The sequence below is a fragment of the Sebastes umbrosus genome, chromosome 19 (genome assembly GCF_015220745.1).
Source record: "Sebastes umbrosus isolate fSebUmb1 chromosome 19, fSebUmb1.pri, whole genome shotgun sequence".
Lineage (NCBI taxonomy): Eukaryota > Metazoa > Chordata > Actinopteri > Perciformes > Sebastidae > Sebastes > Sebastes umbrosus.
The window spans coordinates 19,297,607-19,317,144 of NC_051287.1; the positions used below are offsets into that span (position 1 = coordinate 19,297,607).

General features: G+C 40.0%; 2 protein-coding genes across 2 annotated transcripts; one reads left to right on the forward strand and one right to left on the reverse strand.

Annotated features, from left to right (window-relative positions):
• Positions 1-1,177: 1,177 nt before the first annotated feature.
• Positions 1,178-12,224, forward strand: si:ch211-243g18.2 (uncharacterized protein LOC559906 homolog). Its single transcript, XM_037753640.1, has 10 exons — positions 1,178-2,688; positions 4,030-4,302; positions 4,436-4,561; positions 5,046-5,128; positions 5,673-5,829; positions 6,995-7,159; positions 8,117-8,242; positions 9,022-9,239; positions 10,333-10,361; positions 11,608-12,224. The coding sequence occupies exons 1-10, from the start codon at positions 2,491-2,493 to the stop codon at positions 11,721-11,723; spliced, it is 1,491 nt and encodes a 496-aa protein (XP_037609568.1). The 5' UTR covers positions 1,178-2,490; the 3' UTR covers positions 11,724-12,224.
• A 5,241-nt stretch (positions 12,225-17,465) lies between these two features.
• Positions 17,466-19,538, reverse strand: rbp4l (retinol binding protein 4, like). The gene is made up of 5 exons (XM_037753642.1): positions 19,417-19,538; positions 18,970-19,087; positions 18,739-18,875; positions 18,132-18,244; positions 17,466-18,039 (listed from the first exon to the last, which is right to left on the reverse strand). Exons 2-5 carry the CDS (start codon positions 19,084-19,086, stop codon positions 17,816-17,818), a joined length of 591 nt encoding a protein of 196 aa, XP_037609570.1. The 5' UTR covers position 19,087; positions 19,417-19,538; the 3' UTR covers positions 17,466-17,815.

A 19,538-nucleotide genomic window follows, 5' to 3' on the forward strand; every position in this document is an offset into this window, starting at 1 on the left:
CCGGCTATGTTGTGGACTTCACTTGTATTGACCAGCCTTCACCACAGAGAGGAGATAGATTACAGCTGACTGGTGAATGATGTGTGGTCTGATGGGCATATACACCGGCGGACACTGGCAACATTTTGAACAAATGGAGATTTGCAATATGAAATACAAATTTATTTTTTTTCTTTGTTTATTTTTGGATCATTCTCTGTCCCTTCCAGTTCACCATGTAACAACACTGCTCTGCCAGTGGTTAGGACAGTGTTACTCTTATAAAATAATTACAGTATATTTAAAACACTTCTTAAAACTAATTTCTATTAATTAGCCTCTCAACAATTTTCTATATTTTACCTTTGCCATCTTATTATGTTGTATATGCTGATATATAATATAGATAGATATAGATAGATAGATGGATAGATAGATCATCCTCATCCTCAGGTTGCCATTTTTCACTTTATGTAGGATGATGTGTTTTTTGCAAACAAGCCTTCATCAGAGCACCACAACAGTGATATTATTATTATTTTGATGAAATATGATCATTGTATGATGATAATGGTGCTGTGAAATACAAAATGGTCAACTGAGACCAGAGCATTGAGAAGATTTTTAGCTGTTACTAATGTTGCAGCTCGTAAAATGTAAGGACACAATGATGAGATGAGAATAATACAAGTCATAAACTAATATAATAATGTAGCTATTCGCTACTCACAACTCGTGGGAACTATATGCAGAATGTTTGTGGATGCAAATGGAGACATTTGCAATGAAAACACAAGGAATATTTTCATCTCACTTGTATTTGAATATGATAATAGGCTATGTGGGAAACACATGCTTCACTCACACATTTTTAATATCAAAGGTCCCTCTATGTTTCTATAAGACTTTGCATGAACAAAGTTCAAAGAGTCCTAGTTACCGGTTACAGTATCAGTCCTGCTCTGTATGGGCTGTGTAAACTACTATGAGTTTACACCATGTTTGTTTCAAAGAGCTTCAGCCAGCAGGTTTTCTTACTCTGTGAGCGACTTGTTGAATATTTTATCTCCTTCAGGTAGAAGGAGGGTCAGGTTGCAGCGAGATGACTGACTGCAGGACAGGAGGGCTCCAGAGACCTGCAGGGAGGGATCCACCCACCACATACTAACAGTAAAGGGATGGTGATGACAATGAGATATTTAATAGCACAGATGCTTTATTGTGAGCAGTGATGCTGCTCGGAGGAAGCTGAGCCCCGTCAGCATCACTGACTGAATATCTGTTGAGAAAATATGCATTGTAGTTTTTTTAGGATTTTAATCTATATTTCAGTCTCAGGAGTTGGTGGAGACCAAAAACAGAGTTAAACGGAGAGTGAATATTCAGCCGATTAGCCTGTAAATACGTCTTGTAAGTACGTCTTTAAATGGGCGTTATCAGTGGTTTTAAGGCTCATAGATGTGGGTCAGTGAGGCCCATAGTAGGTTTTTATCATTTATTCACATGGTCAATCACCAGTAGTAGGAATACAAGAGGACAACAGCAACCGTAGAAATTATGACAGGAGCAAAAGCGGAAGTGAGGCGCTGTGTGAAACTCCATATGAGATGGAGGTCGACAAAACACTTTCACCCAGAAGATCGGGATTCACACTCCGTCTGTAGTTGTTTTTGTGTTCACAAGCGTTAAGTTTCACTTTCACTTTTGAAACAGTTATTTTAGGCCAAAACTTAATCTTTTTCCCTAAACTTAACTAAGTTGTTTGTTACCTAAACCTAAAGAAGCCTTTTTGTTTGTGTTTAAAACATAACGTTTCATTGTTTTACAATGTGTTGGAACAAGTTGGTTTTAAATTTTGCTTTAAATTTTACAGTGTAGTAGGCGTAGTAGGCCCCTACTGACCCACATCTATGATGCTTATAGCGAGCGATAACACACATGTAATGGCCTGACAGTAGAATCAAGTGCGTGTGCATACAAGCAGGATTTTGTGACATCGAAACTAGTGTGGAAGCCAACCATGGTCCAAATAAACAACCCACGCAAGTGTGATGTGGAAACCTAAAACCACCAGTGCAAAAACACACTGAGAGCAGACTTGTCAGTGAAGTAGGACACGTCTTGTGTCGAGCAGTTAAGTTATTTAAATGATGTCCGTAGCTCCTGAAATTTTCAATGAATTTATCCTGGTGATTGAATGTTGTTTTTTGTAAACCACATCAGACACACAATTCCAAACAAATTATTTTGATATGCCCTAAAACCATCGAGGGGATCTTTAAGTAGACATCACGTCAAAGAGAAGAAGGTTAGAAAAAGAAAGTTCAAGTCAAGCTCTACATAATTCATCACACTGGGAGAATATTTTGATCAAGTAGATATGTCTCTCTTATCAGGGTTGATCATTTTAGCACAGACCTACGACATCTATTCTGTAACTGCCCTCTCATAATACAATATCCCTAGTATCTCAGTAAAGCATCTTATTGCATGTAATAGTAGGCTGATGAAATGGAGAGGTATGTTTCATTACAAGCCTCCACATCCACCTTTCTCAAGACCTGCAGGTGCAGTAAACACACCTCCTGTTCAGAGCTAGCCCCTCCCACTTTCTGCACACCTGCATATAAACTCACCTGTAGCATCAGCAGCACAGATCCTCCACTATTCCTCTGGATCGCATTGTGCCTCTCTCTGAAGAAAACCCTGGTGAGTAGGAGCTTATTTTTTAAGAAATTATTATTTTGTAGAATTAGATTCATTCGTTTTATTATTATTATTATTATTATTTATTTTTATTGATTGATGATTTAAATCATTCTTATTGATTGTAGTTTGTTCTTTTATTAAGTTTAATAGTTAAGATTGTGAAAAAAATAACGAAACATTGATCTAAATCAAAATTATAACTTGAAGAAAAAGCTTCTACCACTTAATCTTATCTACCTGTTCACGTTCAATCAACAGTTGTCAACACAACTATTTGTCAGCTAATGACAAGATGATTTTTTTCAAATGAAACGAAAGTCCATTTCCTGTCGAACAAAATGTCCCCTTGTGTCACTGGAATTCACCCTGAATATTTTCCCGATCAGTTTCCCAAGCTCTATATCTTTCATCTGAACAAGGGCCGTCTGTCTCCTGCTGGCTCCTTTGTAGTGTTGTGGGAACGGTGTTGCGGGGATCAAGTGACAGAGAGACAGAGAGACAGAGAGACAGAGAGGTTCCCTTGACTGCTAATCTACAGAAACACACACACTCAGACAAAGATACACTGTCCATGTTTGACATCCATACACCAACTAGTCACACCTGACCGTCCAGAAAGTAATGTGAACACCTGTTAAACTTACCATCAAATGAGGTTAAAAAAAGTAGGAATTTAAAGTGACGTCACTGAAAAATGTTTTTTGCATATAACATTTGACTACATCTCTAGTGGAAAGCTTCTATTTTTATGCAGTCACTTTTTCTGTTTTTATGAATCCTCCATTAGTCTCTTCTTGAATATAAAATGCACCTTATTATCATAGTAATAGACTATATGAGAGCCTTCTCAGTCCCGGTGAGAGGCTCTCCTTCGACCCAGGGTTGAGCTGTGTGCTCATTTACATTTTAATATTACACCGACTTGAGTTGAAGTTGTATTTGAATGGAGCCGAGATGGACAGACTGAAGTGGCTCTGACCGTAAAGTCAGTCGATGTCTTCAATTGCAGATGGTTCATTTGAAAAGCCACTAGCCGGCCGCATACGTACACTCGTTGAAAGACTCCTTTCGTCATTTTCAGTGGGTCGTTCGGAGGTCTTGAATATGAGCCTACTTGTATTTAAGTCTAGCCAAATGCTGGAATAAAACACATTTGTTAAGGGCTACAAAAGAGCTTTTCCACAGCCAGATCTCATGTAACACTATGGTTGCATTTGAACTTATGTATTTTCCTGTAATTTGAGCATCCGTCCACTCTCTATTCAGAGAGGTGAACCCTTAGCAGCTGTGATGGATGTAACATGTGTGATTCTGTTTCTCTCTCCATGTATTGCTCCACAGCCACCCATCATGGCCTCCAGCATGTCGATGAGGAGCTTCTCTATGGGCCGCCAGCCCTCCTTTTCCAGTCGCTCCCTGATGGACACTGGCCGCGCTCGCTCCCGTGCTTCGGTTTCCTTCGCCGCATCCAGCCCCCTGAGTCGTTCGTCCTCCATCGGCCAGGATCTCAACGGGCCGGCCAGCCTGCAACTCAACGGCCTGCACGGCAACAGCATCAACGATAAGGAAGCCATGCAGAGCCTCAACACCCGTCTGGCCAACTACCTGGACAAGGTTTGATACATAAAACAGTAGCAGCACTGTTAAGCTGTTGGTCGGCAGCCAAATGGGCCACAAGGAAATGATACCACTAGTAGCTGAAACACTTTGATCATTAAACTGCCTCCTTCTCTCTGTCTTCCTGCAGGTGCGTTCGCTGGAGCGCTCCAACGCAGACCTGGAGATGAAGATCAAGCAGGTGATGATCGAACGCATCCCCAAAGGTCATGACCTTGACTCCATGATGGCCCAAGCTCACGCTGTTGAGCAAGAGGTAGGCATGAAGGGATGTGCACCAGACCAAACACACATTATACAGACTGTGTCAATGCACAAAGCTCAAGGTTGATATGATGACATTGGTTATTTTACATAGACAAAACGTCCATGCAAATGTGGACATGTGCTGCGTCTTTGAGCAGGAGCAGCATCAGTTGATCCATCAGAGGCAGAATGTGATCTTTGAGTTAACTTGAGTGAAGTTAATCATTATTTTTGCCTATTTTTTTTATCAAACAGATAAAGTTACAGTTTAATGGAGATGGAATGTGTTACCTTATTGGATAAGGATTCAACTTTTCATGCGTCTTTTGTAACATTGGTACTCTACTTTTACTGCCAGTATACTGAAAACAATATAAACATGTGAACATAATACATGAAGCATCAATGCACATGATGTCTGTGTGAAGGCTGACTTTAATGAAGGATGTTAATGTCTCTCATGACATCATTTCCCCCACATTAATATTTGTCAGGTGAGGAAGAGGACCTTGGAGAACGCTCGTCTCATGTTAGAGATCGATAACGCCAAACTGGCTGCTGATGACTTCAGAATCAAGTGAGTGATTAATGATTACAGCATGAAGGTGAAAAGCTGGAACTAGTTTTGTTTTTTTTAATACAACTTATTGAGCCCTTTAGAGTTTAATCCGTGTCTTTTATCGAGGTTTTTACTGCATCTGCATCATGTAGTAGCATCCACTGCACATTTGTAATAACTGTTTGGCATGGTAGCGGTGGCATTTAATTAAAGTGTTAAATATTTGTCACTTTTTAGTGTAATGTTGGATCAGCTGTTAGGATATTTAATGCAAATTCTGAGTATTATCATCAATAATTAGATAATAAATATCATATCACTTTGATTTTAGACTTTCTACTGCTTCAAGCATTCATTTTCTACTTTTTCCTGTCCTTTTTCTTCCATTGCGCATAGAGATTTTTGAGTATTTTGTTTAGCGAGCGTTATGCAAATTATTTTCTACATAAATGTTTATTTCCATCTGCAGACAGTCCACATGTAACTTCATGAGGCACTTTCTATTGCAATTAAAAAGAAAGTAAATAAATATGTCTCTCTTTATTTATCTGGACTTTCCCAGGTGGGAGACTGAGCTGGTGATGTGCCAGTCTGTGGAGCGAGACTGTGTTGCTCTGAAAAAGGCCAAGACCGACCACGAGCAGATCATCGCCTCCCTGAGGGGAGATCTGGACAGTCTGAAAGAAGAACTTTACTTCCTCAAGAAGAACCACGAGGAGGTAAAGCCTGTCCTAACTCCATCCGTCTGCGCTCGTTTCTAATCCCTCCTACCTCTTTTCTTCTTCGCCCACATTTCTACAGTACGCAGGTCTTTTGTTTATCCCGTTTGCTGCTCCATTACTCGTCATTTGCCTCATCTCATTTTCATCTTGGCCCTCTCTCTTATTCTCCAACCTGCCCTCACACAAACAACAAGTTGTTTGATAAGAGGCTGACCCAGTTTGGTGGACTCAAGAGGTCTTATTTAGAGCCTAAGCGGACAGAAAAAAAAGTGTAGCGAGGGAGGAAGAGAGAGAGAGAGAGTGAGAGAGAGGTGGTCCTCTGGTTACTACAGACAAAAGGAGCAGGTGGATCTGGTTTCCCAAACTTGCTCTTTCTGCCCAATCAGCTGATCCGAGGCGTCCGGACTACTGTCCTCTGGGGGGGATAAGAAACTAAGATAAACTTACCCCCTCCCACCAAGAGAAGGACACATCTCCTACTTACTGAATCATGAATTAAACTGAACGGATCCAATTCATGACCTACTGCAGATATTGAGAATGAATTTGGATTGAGCCTCTTTGTCTGCTCTCATCAATGCAGTCAGTCCTTTTTGTTGACCTTTCCCCACTAAATAGAAAAGCAGCATCTCTGGGGGGTTAGCTGAGGAACTAGAGCACATCACATCTCTCATGCTTCCACTTCCCAAGCAAAGATACGATTACATAATGCATAAAATAAAGTGCATAATTGAGCTTTATTGTCCAGCAGTAGTTGGAAAATTCAAGAGCATTAAAACCAGATCAGATCACGTTAACGCAAATGTGACATGACACGATGCCACACAGAAACGAGAGTGAAAGAGATCCAGCGAACATGCATGAATAGAGTTTAGTGAGTGTGTGTGGGGGGGGGTGGTTGTAAGGTAAGGTGAGCTCTGCCCATCAACTATTGATGGAGAACATCTAAATTATGAAGATGTCCTCACATCCTCTCTGCCACTCCGCGGTGTAGGATTCACAAAACTATCCCTGGTTCCATATGTCGTCTGTACATTCACACATATGGTTCAACTTCAGGTTTATTTAGAGACGACACATGCAGCCATTATGTTCTTTTCATTAAAAGATATACACACTGTGACAAAGCATCATTAAGGATATCAATATTCACTACCCCCAGGATCTGGAGCAGATGAAGTCTCGTATTGCCAGAGATGAGGTGAATGTGGAGGTGGATACGGCCAGCGGGCCGGAGCTGGGTACCGTTCTGTCTAACCTGCGTTCCCAGTATGAGGGGATTGTCAAGAACAACAAGGACCAAGCGGAGCAGTGGTACCTCAAGAAGGTGAGGAGAGAATGGGACATTTCTTTGTCATGACAAGAGAATTGTTTTTAATCAACTTTTTTTTCATTGTTTAGTATATTATGTTCAAAAATAAGTTGAAAATGCCCATCACAAGTTGTAAGAGGCCAAGGTGATGTCTTCAAATGTCATGTTTTGTCCAACCAAATGTCCAACACCCAAAGATATTCAAGAAAAGCACCAAATCCTCTCATTTGAGAAGCTCGAAAAAGAGAATATTTGCCGTTTTTTCACTGTTTTTGCTTGAAAAATGACTGAAATTATTCATCAGTTAGATTAATCATGTCCACACTGAAATATTTTGACAGTTACACTTGGCAGTCTGGTATCAAAGTTAATGTCAAATGGCCTGAAACAAACTAGAATTACCGCCTCGCGTCGTATGCCTTCGCCAACTAGTAAAGTTGCAGTTTACACCCATGTCTGTCCAAAATCTCACCACTTCATCATTTTATCCTGTTAGATATTTGTGTGAAATTGTCATAATTAGCGTATGAATTCTTGAGTTATCGCCAAAAACATGTTTTTACCTTTGACAAACCAAAATCAAATCAGGTCATCCTTGAATCCAAGTGGATGTTTGTGCCAAATTTGAAGAAATTCATCAAGGCGTTCCTGAGATATCAAAGGTCAAGGTCACGATGGCCTTGCCCTTTGACTTACCAAAACCTAATCAGTTTATCCTTGAGTCCAAGTGGACGTTTGTGCCGAATTTGAAGAAATTCCCTCCTCCTGAGATATTGCGTTCGCAAGAATGGACCGGACGAACGAAACGGACGGACAACCCAAAAACGTAATGCATGAAAATCAATGCTGTACTCAGTGAAGAAATAGCAGACTAAATGAGGGGAAACACACAACCGTTAAATTGATCTTTAGTACAATACATGCATTTCATGGGAGTGTGCATCATTGTGATGTTTTTGTGTCCCCGTCCAGCTGGACACGGTGCAGAATGTCGTGAAGGAGAGCAACGAGGCTCTGAGGGGAGCTCAGGGCGAGCTGGTTGAGAGGCAGCGCTTCCTGCAGACCCTGGAGGTGGAGCTGGAGAGTCTGCACAAACAGGTGAGCTGCTACTGTACACCTGGAGGGAGGGGAGGGGACAAGAAGAGCACATTATCCCACGAACACACACGAGAAGCATAGGAGGAGGATTATATTCTACAAACAGTAAGATGAACTGGCATGTCCACATATAAAGCACCACAACCATGACTTTAAATTATGGTTATGGAGTGTTTCTTTCCGTGCTATGGTATTGTGTTAAAGAAAAGCCAGGCTTAAGAGGGATTTGTCGAATACCAACACAGAAAATCCTTACAGAAGTTCAGAGTCAGTCTCAGACTTTCTTTTTTTAACTTGACATCAGCGTCTGAGAAGAATGTTTTTGTTTTACTCTTTTCTAATCTTGTATTGACAGTAAACATGTTCTCCCACGCTGATAAGTCATGCAAGAACATGACAGTTGCTAAATTGTATGGGGTTGAGTATCGGCGGTGAGATGGGTAATCATGTCTGAGCGGCGAATGTTTGTTCTGGATGCCAAGGCCTTGCCAGCTCACAGGTATTTGTTGATAATGGTTTGGGAAGTAATTTCAGAATCAGGAGACACTGAGGTCTGATTTCTACTGGCAAACCACCTTCTGAGGAAATGTGAGGGGGTTGAAAAAGCCACAACTTTTAATACCAGCATAACAGAATTATGAATAATTGGACATTTCCCCGGTACATTTCCCAGATCACCGGTCAATTAACTTATAAACTGATATGATTATGGTAACGGTAACAAGCCTATTAGATCCAAGCAGGTCATCTCTCTTATTATTTCCCCTTCCTCTTCTCAGGTAGCAGCGCTGGAAGGTAACCTGGGTGAGACGGGTCAGAAATACTCCTCTGAGATGGAGCGGCTGCAGGCCAAGCTGAGCCAGCTCGAGGACGACCTCTCCCAGCTCCGGCTGGACATGCAGCGCACCAAGACCGACTACGAGCAGCTCCTCCGCATCAAGCAGAACCTGGAGATGGAGATCGCCACCTACAGGCGCCTGCTGGAGGGAGAGGAATCGTGAGTTTCCACCGGTCTCATGACTGGATGAAAGCTAAACTTAGATTAGAAAATCAATACCACTCCACTAGTTTAGCATAAGGACTGGAACTAAGGCGAAACAGCTAGTTTGGCTCAATCCAAAGGTAACAAAACCCCTGTAAAAACCGGGCGGCAACCTCCAGGTCTGAGAAGTGAAGCCAATGTGGAAGTGCCTTAAACTTGCATTCTTTCTAATAGCCAGCAGGGGGCGACTCCTCTGGTTGCTAAAAGAAGTCTGATTGTATAGAAGTCTATGAGAAAATGAGCCTACTTCTCACTTGATTTATTACCTCAGTAAACATTGTAAACATGAGTTTATGGTCTCAATCGCTAGTTTCAAGTCTTCTTCAATACAGCATGATGTTCATTTAGTAAATTATGGTCCCATTGAGAGTCAAATAGACCATAAAGCAGGGTATGCTTTAGGGTGTGGCTACCTTGTGATTGACAGGTCGCTACCATGGCGTTGTCTGGTCTGGTAGTTGTCCGTGTTTTCATTTTAGATCTTGAACTCTTTAACAGTGTGTTTTCAGCTCGTGAAAGTTAATTATAGCATTTTTAGTTATCTAAAATTGTCTGATTCAGCGTTCGATTGTACTTAGCTCCACCCTCTCGTGTCACTTCTGGTTGCAAAACACCAACATGGCGACGGCCTAAATGCCGAGCTCGAAGCTTCAAAACGGCAGTCGACAAACCAATGGGTGACGTCACAGCGACTATGTCCACTTCTTATATACAGTCTATGTGTAAAACTACAACTTGGCTTCTTACTATAACATGTTGATTAGTGAGCTTTAGAGGTGCCAGTAATTTTGTTATTTTTGGACAGAGATAGGCTAGCTGTGTCTAGTCTTTATGCTAAGCTAAGCTAACCAGCTGCTGGCTCCAGCCTCATCTTAACAGACGTGAGAGTGGTATCAATCTTTTCATCTAACTCTTGGCAAGAAAGCTAAAAACAGAAATGCAAATGCAAAAGTGTATTTTATTGAACTATTCCTTTAAACATGTTCATCTTGTTTTCAAGTCAATTCAATGCTATTTGTATCTAACATGTTTCATTTCTGCCCCTCAGAGTCAAGGAAGTTCCTCCTCCACCAAAAAGTGAGCAATTGGCTTCTTCATTTTAACTGTTAAAAAAAAAAGCAAAGTCACAACTTGTATATCAGAACAAAAGAATGACATCCAAGCATAGTATTATATAATATATTAATAGTACATCAGACCAGCAACGAGTGAAGCACGGCTCATTCATTCATTCTGAATGCATCTTATCACAACCTGAGGGAAACACAACAGGGAGGTAAAGAGTGACTGAAACGACAATGATGAAGGAGATAAGAAGAGCAAACTGTTCACTAATGTTTTTGTTGTAATTTGACAGCGTTGGTGTGAGGCTGGCAGACAGACACAAACACAATATTCATTAACACGCCCAAGCGGCCCAGGACTAATGATTGTTTTATGAACCTAGCAAACACCGCCAACAGCTCAACTCCTATAGCAACAAATGTAGGTGTGAAAACATTTATCCCAATGTTGTGAGTTACAACATTGGCATAAATGTTTTTCCCACCCACATTTGATTAAGGCACAGTCACAACTTGTAACTGTGTCCTAATCGGACTGACTCATGCTGCTAGATTAACAAACTGGAGGGTGTTTTGGTATGATGTTCCACGTTAGAAGGCTAAAGAGACTGTGACGTCTTTTAGAAAAGCTGTTTTTACAAACCGAGTGTTTTTAGTGCACGCAGTCCTTCACCTGAAGCTGTCGAGACATGACATATTTTTAGTACATTTAGTACGATTCAAATTATAGAGGAATATGAGATTAAAAAGACTCATCTCATTTTGATTTCCCTTCTCATCTCACCGCTTCTAATGTTTTCTCTCCTCTCCTCCCGTCTCATACCACCTCATTGCATCTCATCTCTTCAAATCACATTCTTCTCACACCGCATTATTTCATATTTTGTCTCATATGATCTCGTCTTCTCACTTTAAATTGTTTTATCTATTTTTTATCTTCTCTTTTCTTTTCATTTAATCTCATATCATAAAACCTTTCCTTCTTCTTCTTCATTCAAATCTTCTCTTCTCTTCTCATCTCATTTTGCATCGTCTCTTTTCATCACAGCTTACTTTCTCACCAGTGTAAATCTCATTTAAACTAATTTTATATTATTGTGTCATTTCAACTCATTCTATCATTTAATTTGATCTAATCTATTTTATTTGATCTAATCTCATTCCAAATCATTCTTTTTTTCTTCTTTCGTCTTCCATCTCATCCCTTCTCATCTCATCTCATTGAATCTCATCTCATCTCATCATCTCTGTCTGTGCAGAGGAGCCTGACGTTCGCACCAGGAAAATTGTGAAGGTGGTGACTCAGACGATGATCAACGGCAAAGTGGTGGACGAAACCAGCGAGGTGGAGCAGATCGAGGAGACCAAGAAATAAAAAAGAGGAAAGGGAGGGAACTTTATCAGAAGATGACACGGGGATAACAAAAAGAGAGAGAGGGAGACGAGTGTCAGCATATCACACACGAGCTGTGGAACATCATTAAATCTTCTCAACAGAGAAAATATTGTTTCAAATAGGGAATTTTGGGGGTATTTGCTCGACTATGAATGTTTTGTTTTCAGAGAAATGTTTTCCCCACAGTGGACTTTGATCAGTTCTTTATGTCTGGAGAAAATGCCACAAACATATTATGTCCGGTACTGCTGTAGCTATGCATGCTTATACCAATTAGAATGTCTGTGTTTTTGTGTTGACTAACCATCTTCATTCTGTTTTACTAGGTTGATAAAATGCTGTGTACAAGATATGTATTACTAAGTGTGCAGTTAACTTTAGTAAATGTAATACATACCTTTAACTCCTTTTACAAGAATATCATTTAATTGTCTTTGCTGTTTTTGTGTACTTGTCTAAATAAAGTTTCTTTAATCCATGGCATGTCTACCCGTGTGTTCTTATGTCACTCAGAATAAACATTTGATGGCTTTTATACTGAAATCAGGACATGTTTACCATCTTAGGTTAGCATGTTACTGTGGTTTTGCTAATTAGCACTAAATACGAAGTGCAGCTGAGGCTGATATCATTAGTTTGGCAGGTAGTATTGGACATATTGACATTTTGATCTGATGATGGGGTTAGAGGAAAAGTCAGGGCACCACCAAATTCAGTAACATTCATCCTCTGGGGACCATGAATGTCAGTACAAAATATGATGGCAATCTATATCCAATAGTTGTTGAGATATTTCTGTCTAAACCAAAGTGTTGAACCGACCAACAGACCGTCCTTGGCATCTTATCGTTTGTGTGTGGCTAAAAAACGCAGGAATAAAAAATAAAAACTGTAAAGAAACTAACTTTAGCTTTTCACAAAGAGAAGATTTATACCATATACATTTTTAATTTTGAAGTTCTCTACATAAATTATGCCAAAGTGCAGGTAAAATAATACATTATTTCTTTCTTTATGTCTTCTGAAGGTTTGGGATGTTTAGCAGTATTAGTTTGTCCAGTGCGTGCGAAAGAAATGAGTAGACATTTAGTTTGTCAAAGATTATTCACACATCTTTCTTCTCAACTTTGTTTTGTCATGTTTTGTTGCTTGATCATCACAAAACCTGAATTGGGATTTCCTGTAATGTATCTCGTAAACCTCCATTGATAAAAGTAAAAAAAAAAAATCCATTTCATTAAATTGTTTTGGGGGAAGATAAGAGTAGCAAGAGATAAAAAAAAAAAAGAAAAGAAGATGATATCAAAAGAAAAGAGAGCTAAAAAGGAGGGAAACATTTGCTTTATAATTAGTGCTGTTCCTCCCCACAGTTTTTATGAGGGTGAACACATCTGTTGCCATTCAGGTTAAGTGTGAAGTAATGTCTCCTGTCGCTCTTTCATCAAAGACACCTCCTGTAATACTGAGGTGAACATTACTATGATGAGCTGTCAAATTGTCAAAAAAGTGTTGTTGTCTTCATGTTTGGTTTGTACACGCTGGTTAAATTTTTCTCTGTTCCACGTGAGAGACTTTAATATATCTGCTGATGATCCCTTAATAAGCAGGTTCCAAATGAGCACACACTTTGTCATGAGATAACAACCCCACTGTGACTTCCATCAACCCTATAATTTAGGGTCATGACCTTTTACACCGGGGTCACCGTGCTCCAATGATCCTCATGAGCAAAAGCCAACGCCTTGTTGTCCCTCCCTAGACATTGTGATAAAAAGCAACGTCTGCAGTTTAAAGAGCAGTTATGAGTTGTCAAACCCCCGCCGGCAGATTCCAGGTCGGACGACTCAAAGACTCATAAAAAGACAGACAGACAGTCAGAATGAGCACAAACAAAGAGACAGGTGGTCAATAAAGTTAGCAAGAAGAAACAAGAAATGTCTCACACTGATGCTCTGTGATCATAATACAGGTAATTTAACAAGTAACAGCACCATTTATTATTTTAACGCCTTGCACATCCATCCTTTTAACCAACTGACGCATGATATGTTATGTAAAGGTGTCTATTTAAGAAAATGCCCTCCGCACCCCTTTAAAGAGGACATATCATGCTCATCTCCAGGTTCATACTTGTATTTGGGGTTTCTACTAACACGTTCACATGCTTTAATGTTCAAAAAACACATTATTTTTCTCATATTGTCTGTCTGATTTTATACCTGTATTCACCCTCTGTTTGAAACGCTCCGTTTTAGCTCCTCTTTAAGACCCCCTCCAGAAAAAGCCCATTCTGCTCTGATTGGTTTGTGAGAAAAATATTTTGCACCGTTGCAAAAGTAGTTCTCAAGCTGTAGGCGATATATTCTAATGAGCCTGCATGTGACATAGGAAGGGGAGCCAACGCCTTGTATATCCACAGTCCTCGGTATTCCAGTTTCCCTTTTAGTATGACAAATACAGATTATACCTGCAGGTATGGAGAGTTATTAGATCTCATGCTGGCGCAGAACGTAAGTGGTAGTTGGCCGTCGGCTGTAGCGGTGCGTTTGAGTGCAACTAGTATTGGCCAAGACACAGTCGACGTGAACGGTCGACCTTCGTCGCTGCTAGTTCCCTGATGTAGGTTTGGTGTATCTGGGCCTTTGAAATGAACAATTTCCCTCAAGTGGAAAGTATTTGTTGAGTAATGAATGCCAAAATCCTACCATTGAGACTGAACCCATGACATAAAATATGCCTTTTTCAGTAGGACTAACAGAATTTAGGACCTTCGTTGTTTATTACAATACAAGATACAGACAGTCATTCCTGAAACATGGAAAACTGCACTGGGAACAGATTCAATCATCTCACTCACTTGGCATCCAATTACCTTTTCTAGTTCGTAATGAATAAAGTCTTGAAGACTGAGACTGAATACAAGATCATTTGCACATAATCACATACAGTATAGACTTAGAAACCTTGATAAATATTGAGACAGCAAGTGTACATTGTTGGCAACAATAGTTTGTTACAACATGTATTCTTGGTGCAGGTACCTTTTGTTTCCTAAACAATAGGTTCATGGAGGGAATTCCTGGAAAGAGCTGCAGAAGTCTTACAGTCACATAGATCCATCTGGTAACTCAAGTTAATATTTATTTAGAATACATAGAAATTTGTTGAATTGTACACTTATCTGCCATTTATAATAACACAGGAATACATATTTTCAGGTGGTAAATTCAGTAAATTCAGTCTAGGTTAGCTAGAAATGAATTTGAAAATGTAACTGAACACATTTTCTAATTGATCTAAAATGACTAAAGTCTTTTACAAAAACTAAATTACAGTTATATCCTGTTCTCTCTAGCGAATAATAGCAAAAAAAAAGGGTTAAAACAGTTTTCCTAACAGTCTGTTTAATGATATGTCTTTATTAATATGTTGATGTTGTGTTCAGTTTTGTTTTGCAGTGCTTTTCCTGTATAGAGCAGATTCATGATCCACAAGCAGAAGTTTTCTTGTATCTCTTAAAAGACGGCAGGTAGAGTACACAGGCAGTCACCTTCTGTCTTTCCTCTGTTTTCTCCACAGAGAGAGAGAGAGAGATAATGACGACATGGTGAGTAAGAGGCAGACAGATCATTGGATTAAGCGGTGTTTCAAAAACAAACACAACTACAGATATCCTCCAAGTTCAGACTCTGCATTCAGGCACCGTTTAATCTAGAGTCATATTTTCCTTTCAGTTTTCTCGTGTTGTTCCTTTATTGGTTATGTGAACAAAAACAAGGTGACATTTTAAAAGTACTACGAAAATCCCCTAAGTCAGATCAAATCCCATCCCCACCCTGAGCCCACAGTCACACACACAATAGCACCAATTATCTTTCAATTATACTCCGCTCTGTTCATTCACCTGTTTATTCTGAGGAACGGCTCCAACATGAACCCCATGCACTTTGAGAAACAGCACTGAAATACACCTCTTCCACTATTAGAGCACCGGCATCTCACACCATCTGCATGATGAATACAGAATGTAACGTAAAATAGAAACTTATACCAGTAGAGTATTTTAAAAAAATCAAGTTATTGTTACCAATGTGATCAGCTGTCACTGAATTAAAGCAAGTTTATCAAATAAGTAATTTCATCAACATCAATTGATCAAATATGAAAATTATTGACCATTAATTGAAACTATGATTAATTTATTAAATAGTCATATTATAACTACTTTAAGTGGACTTAAAGTAGTTATAATAGGGCTTCAAGCTCAGTGATCGATGTGCTTTGACTGCCTTCTAGTGGACAGATCTTGATGTAGCAATTAATATACAATTTACCTAGTAAAGGCAGCAATTGCAGACATTCACAATGTACAATTTTACATAAGGTGTGTTTAAACAGTAATGTCCATTATTTCTGGTTGAATGCAGAGACATGATACAGTCTGCTAAAAACATTTAGCCCTCAGAGACTTCAAATAATAAAAAAGTGACAGTATGAAAGGAAAGCCACCTGCTTGACAGACAGATATAACTCAATAACACTAGTTATTTCTTATTAGTAATGAGTAATGCGCAGATTTTTGTCACTTTAGCCTAGCTTTGCTGTAGAGAAGACCATTAAAAAACCTTAACCTTTAACTCTGGTATTCTCCAGACACGGGGTGTTTGAGTTGAGGCTCACCAGACTCAAGCAAATAAATCCACTTATATTCTTACCTCAAGCTTGTAGTCTATTTTCGTGAAAACAGTCTGGGATTTACCAGCTATAGTCTGGGTCTGCACTAAATGTGAGACTAAATATAACTTCTTTGTTTTGGTGTTCTGATGTTTTTTGTTGTTGTTGTTGTGTGATTTGTTTCTCCATCCAAAGTGATGCCTATGTAATAATTTCCTTTACTGTTCGTCATGAAATCCAAGAATATGACAAGAGAATAAATCATGAAAGAAGTATAAAAGATTGTTTGAGTTTAGCTGTTTTGAATTGCTTATCACAGTCTCTTTTCCACTAAGGTCAAACTGTTGATCCCATCACAGCTAAGCTAGTTTACACACTGTCCCGCCAACCAGTGTCATCACCCACAGAGATTATCCACGATCCCTTGTCACACATTCCCGTTTCACAACCGGGATGCCTCTAAAATTAGTGAGTGAGTTATTTTGAATTCTATATACATTTCAGAAGAAATTTTACCATACAAAAAGAGTAAATTTAAGTAAACCTACTGAGAAGTTTATACAGAAAGAAAAAGAAAAAGGCCATCTTGCTTCTCCCTTCACTTCCCTAAGTTGACAACATTTGACCTATTTGGTGATGTAACACTTAAAAAAAAAAAAATAACATTTGAGTATCAAAGTGTTACATGAGAGTACGCAGCCAGTCGTCTTTGTAATCCAAACAAGACGTGGCTTCAGTTAAGAAAGCCCCTGATATGACCTTTGACCCCTGGAGCATGCTAACAGGTGAGTTTGTATAATAGGACTAAAGGTTTCTGAACATCAGACCACCAGTAAGCTTATTACTGCTCAGTGTGTACTGTGTTGGTTTTGTCTGCATTCTCACGAGCTCAGGAGGGATCACCGCCGCTTACATAGCCAAAGTGCAACATGTGTTTTTAAGCTTTATGCTTTATTTGTTAACTACTAAAGGGATTTATATACAATCACTTGTACATGTTTTGAAAGTGACCTTCTGTACAGCACAAAAAGGACAAAAATCCACTGATATTGTTTAGAAAAATATCTTTTATTTGACCTTTCAAAGCAGCGGTAACATTTTTCCTTGGATAAACAATGGATGAACACAGAGTGATAGAGGAGGAAATGGATCAAAAGATGTGAATCTTGGAATCCTGGTTGGACATATGCAGGTATTACTTTGTCTTCGTTGAATTTTTTCTAATGTTTTTCCTCCTCTCATCCTTTTTTAATTTTTCGCGTCTGTCCATTCACATTATCACTCTCACATACAGACTGTTTATACACTCTTTCATTCTCCCTCTTCTTGCTTTCAAGCCTCCTAGACTGCAACTAGCTGGCTGCTCTCTCTCTCTCTCTCTCTCTCTCTCTCTCTCTTTAGCAGGCTCCAGACTGCAGGACGGGCTGGAACTCTCCGGCCATGCAGACGTCTTCCTGTTTCTGACGCACGACGCGCTGGATGGCGGGAGGCAGGCCGCGGGGGTTCCTGGAGAAGATGATGGCGTAGCCGTCCTCGCAGCTGCCGTCCTCCTTCAGGGTGCGGCAGGCGTAGGTGATGGCGTAGTTGTCGTAGTCGGTGTCGATCACCCAGTAGTTGTCACCTGGTTAGAGAGGAAGGGAGAGGTTAGGGAGTGTGAAGAGGAACGAGGAGGTATAAGAAGGGTGTGATGGGAGATATGTGTGCACAGCTGACCTCCACTGGACAGGTAGCTGGCCAGTCCCTGGTAGTTCATGAACATCTTGCCGGGGGTGTTAGGGTCAGGGACGGAGTACTGGGCGGCCATGTCAGCACACACAACCCAGAAGCTGCAACATGGTGATACAAACACACATGTTAGTATCAAGGTGAACAATGGACAACAAATCAACAGTCTTTGGCTTATATCATTGACCTTTTCTTGCAATTACAGAAACTTTTAACTATGTAAACCTCAGAATCTCCAAGTATTATAGGCATATTCATACAGTAAGTCTTTCTCAGAATAAAGCCTGGATTGCATTCGGTCCACGCCATAAGCGCTTAAATCGGCTGGACTTAAGTTTGTTTGTTACACATTCTTGTGTAAAAACCCACCATTATTTCTAATCCTCTATAATCCAGGAAAACCCCAGCTGCTTCTAGAAAATTACACCTGCTCCTAACTGCTGACCCTGGAAACTGAATATTCATCGTAGAGAGTCTTTGAGACCAGACTGACCCTTTACCTTGGTTTTGCTGTTCATTTATGTAATTTTATCTTTAGATAATGAGTGAAATAAGGCAGGGTAAGTACACAAACTCACTGGCCCCTCTGACTCACCCAAACAGAGTGACACGTCCTTTGGAGGAGGCGGTCATGGAGCCGTCATCGTCAATGGTGTACTCAGCTGAGATGTTGTCCTGCAGGAACAGGCCCTCTGGATCTTTCTTCTGCAGCGCGTACCACTTTCCTGCATACTGCGATGAAGACGATAGACACTCAAACACTCAGAAATGATTTTATTTTACTTTTTTCAACATGCATGCTGTATGTGTGTTTCAATTCACTCACCCTCTTGGGGTCAAAGTCCTCTTTGACTGTGAAACTGTCAACAACGCAGGAGGCAGACAGACAGCGCTCGACGCAGGACAGCAAGACCAGCAGCAGGGGCAGCTTAGAGGATCCCATTCTATAATGAACATACATATCAGTGTATTATGATCAGAAACAGGCCTCAGGTCTCAGGACAAAGTAGTCCAGCATCCCTAAACTCTTGTATACTAATATACAATAAATGCACCAACAGTATATAGTACCATTTGACATGAGCTAAAGAAAATAATAGCCTTATGTGACATCCTAAAACATGCTTACTCTGGGTTAACAGAAAGTTCTTGATTTCACAGTGCACTTTCAGAAAACTCAAATCTCAGATATCTTTTGCCGATCGCTACTGATACAAGTTGAAGAAATCCCCAAACAAGTGGAGGTAAAATGAGTAAAACATCAGTGTCTTACCTGTTTTGAGTCAAAGAAGCAACAGTAATTCAAAATGTACTACTGTACTGGCTATCCACCAGATTGGGTCTAGTGGGTCTGGGTGTGTGAGGCAGCCTTTATATACTCACCCCACAGACGAG

Bases quoted from the DNA above. Each gene is read 5' to 3' on its own strand.
- si:ch211-243g18.2 (XM_037753640.1), top strand. From the start codon at position 2,491: ATGGAGAGGTATGTTTCATTACAAGCCTCCACATCCACCTTTCTCAAG. The intron at 4,303-4,435 runs GTTTGATACATA...GTCTTCCTGCAG, and splicing joins TGGCCAACTACCTGGACAAG to GTGCGTTCGCTGGAGCGCTC. The intron at 10,362-11,607 runs GTGAGCAATTGG...CTGTCTGTGCAG, and splicing joins AGTTCCTCCTCCACCAAAAA to AGGAGCCTGACGTTCGCACC.
- rbp4l (XM_037753642.1), bottom strand. From the start codon at position 19,086: ATGGGATCCTCTAAGCTGCCCCTGCTGCTGGTCTTGCTGTCCTGCGTC. The intron at 18,245-18,738 runs GTGAGTCAGAGG...ACCATGTTGCAG, and splicing joins GGACGTGTCACTCTGTTTGG to CTTCTGGGTTGTGTGTGCTG. The intron at 18,040-18,131 runs GTCAGCTGTGCA...CTCTCTAACCAG, and splicing joins CAGCTACCTGTCCAGTGGAG to GTGACAACTACTGGGTGATC.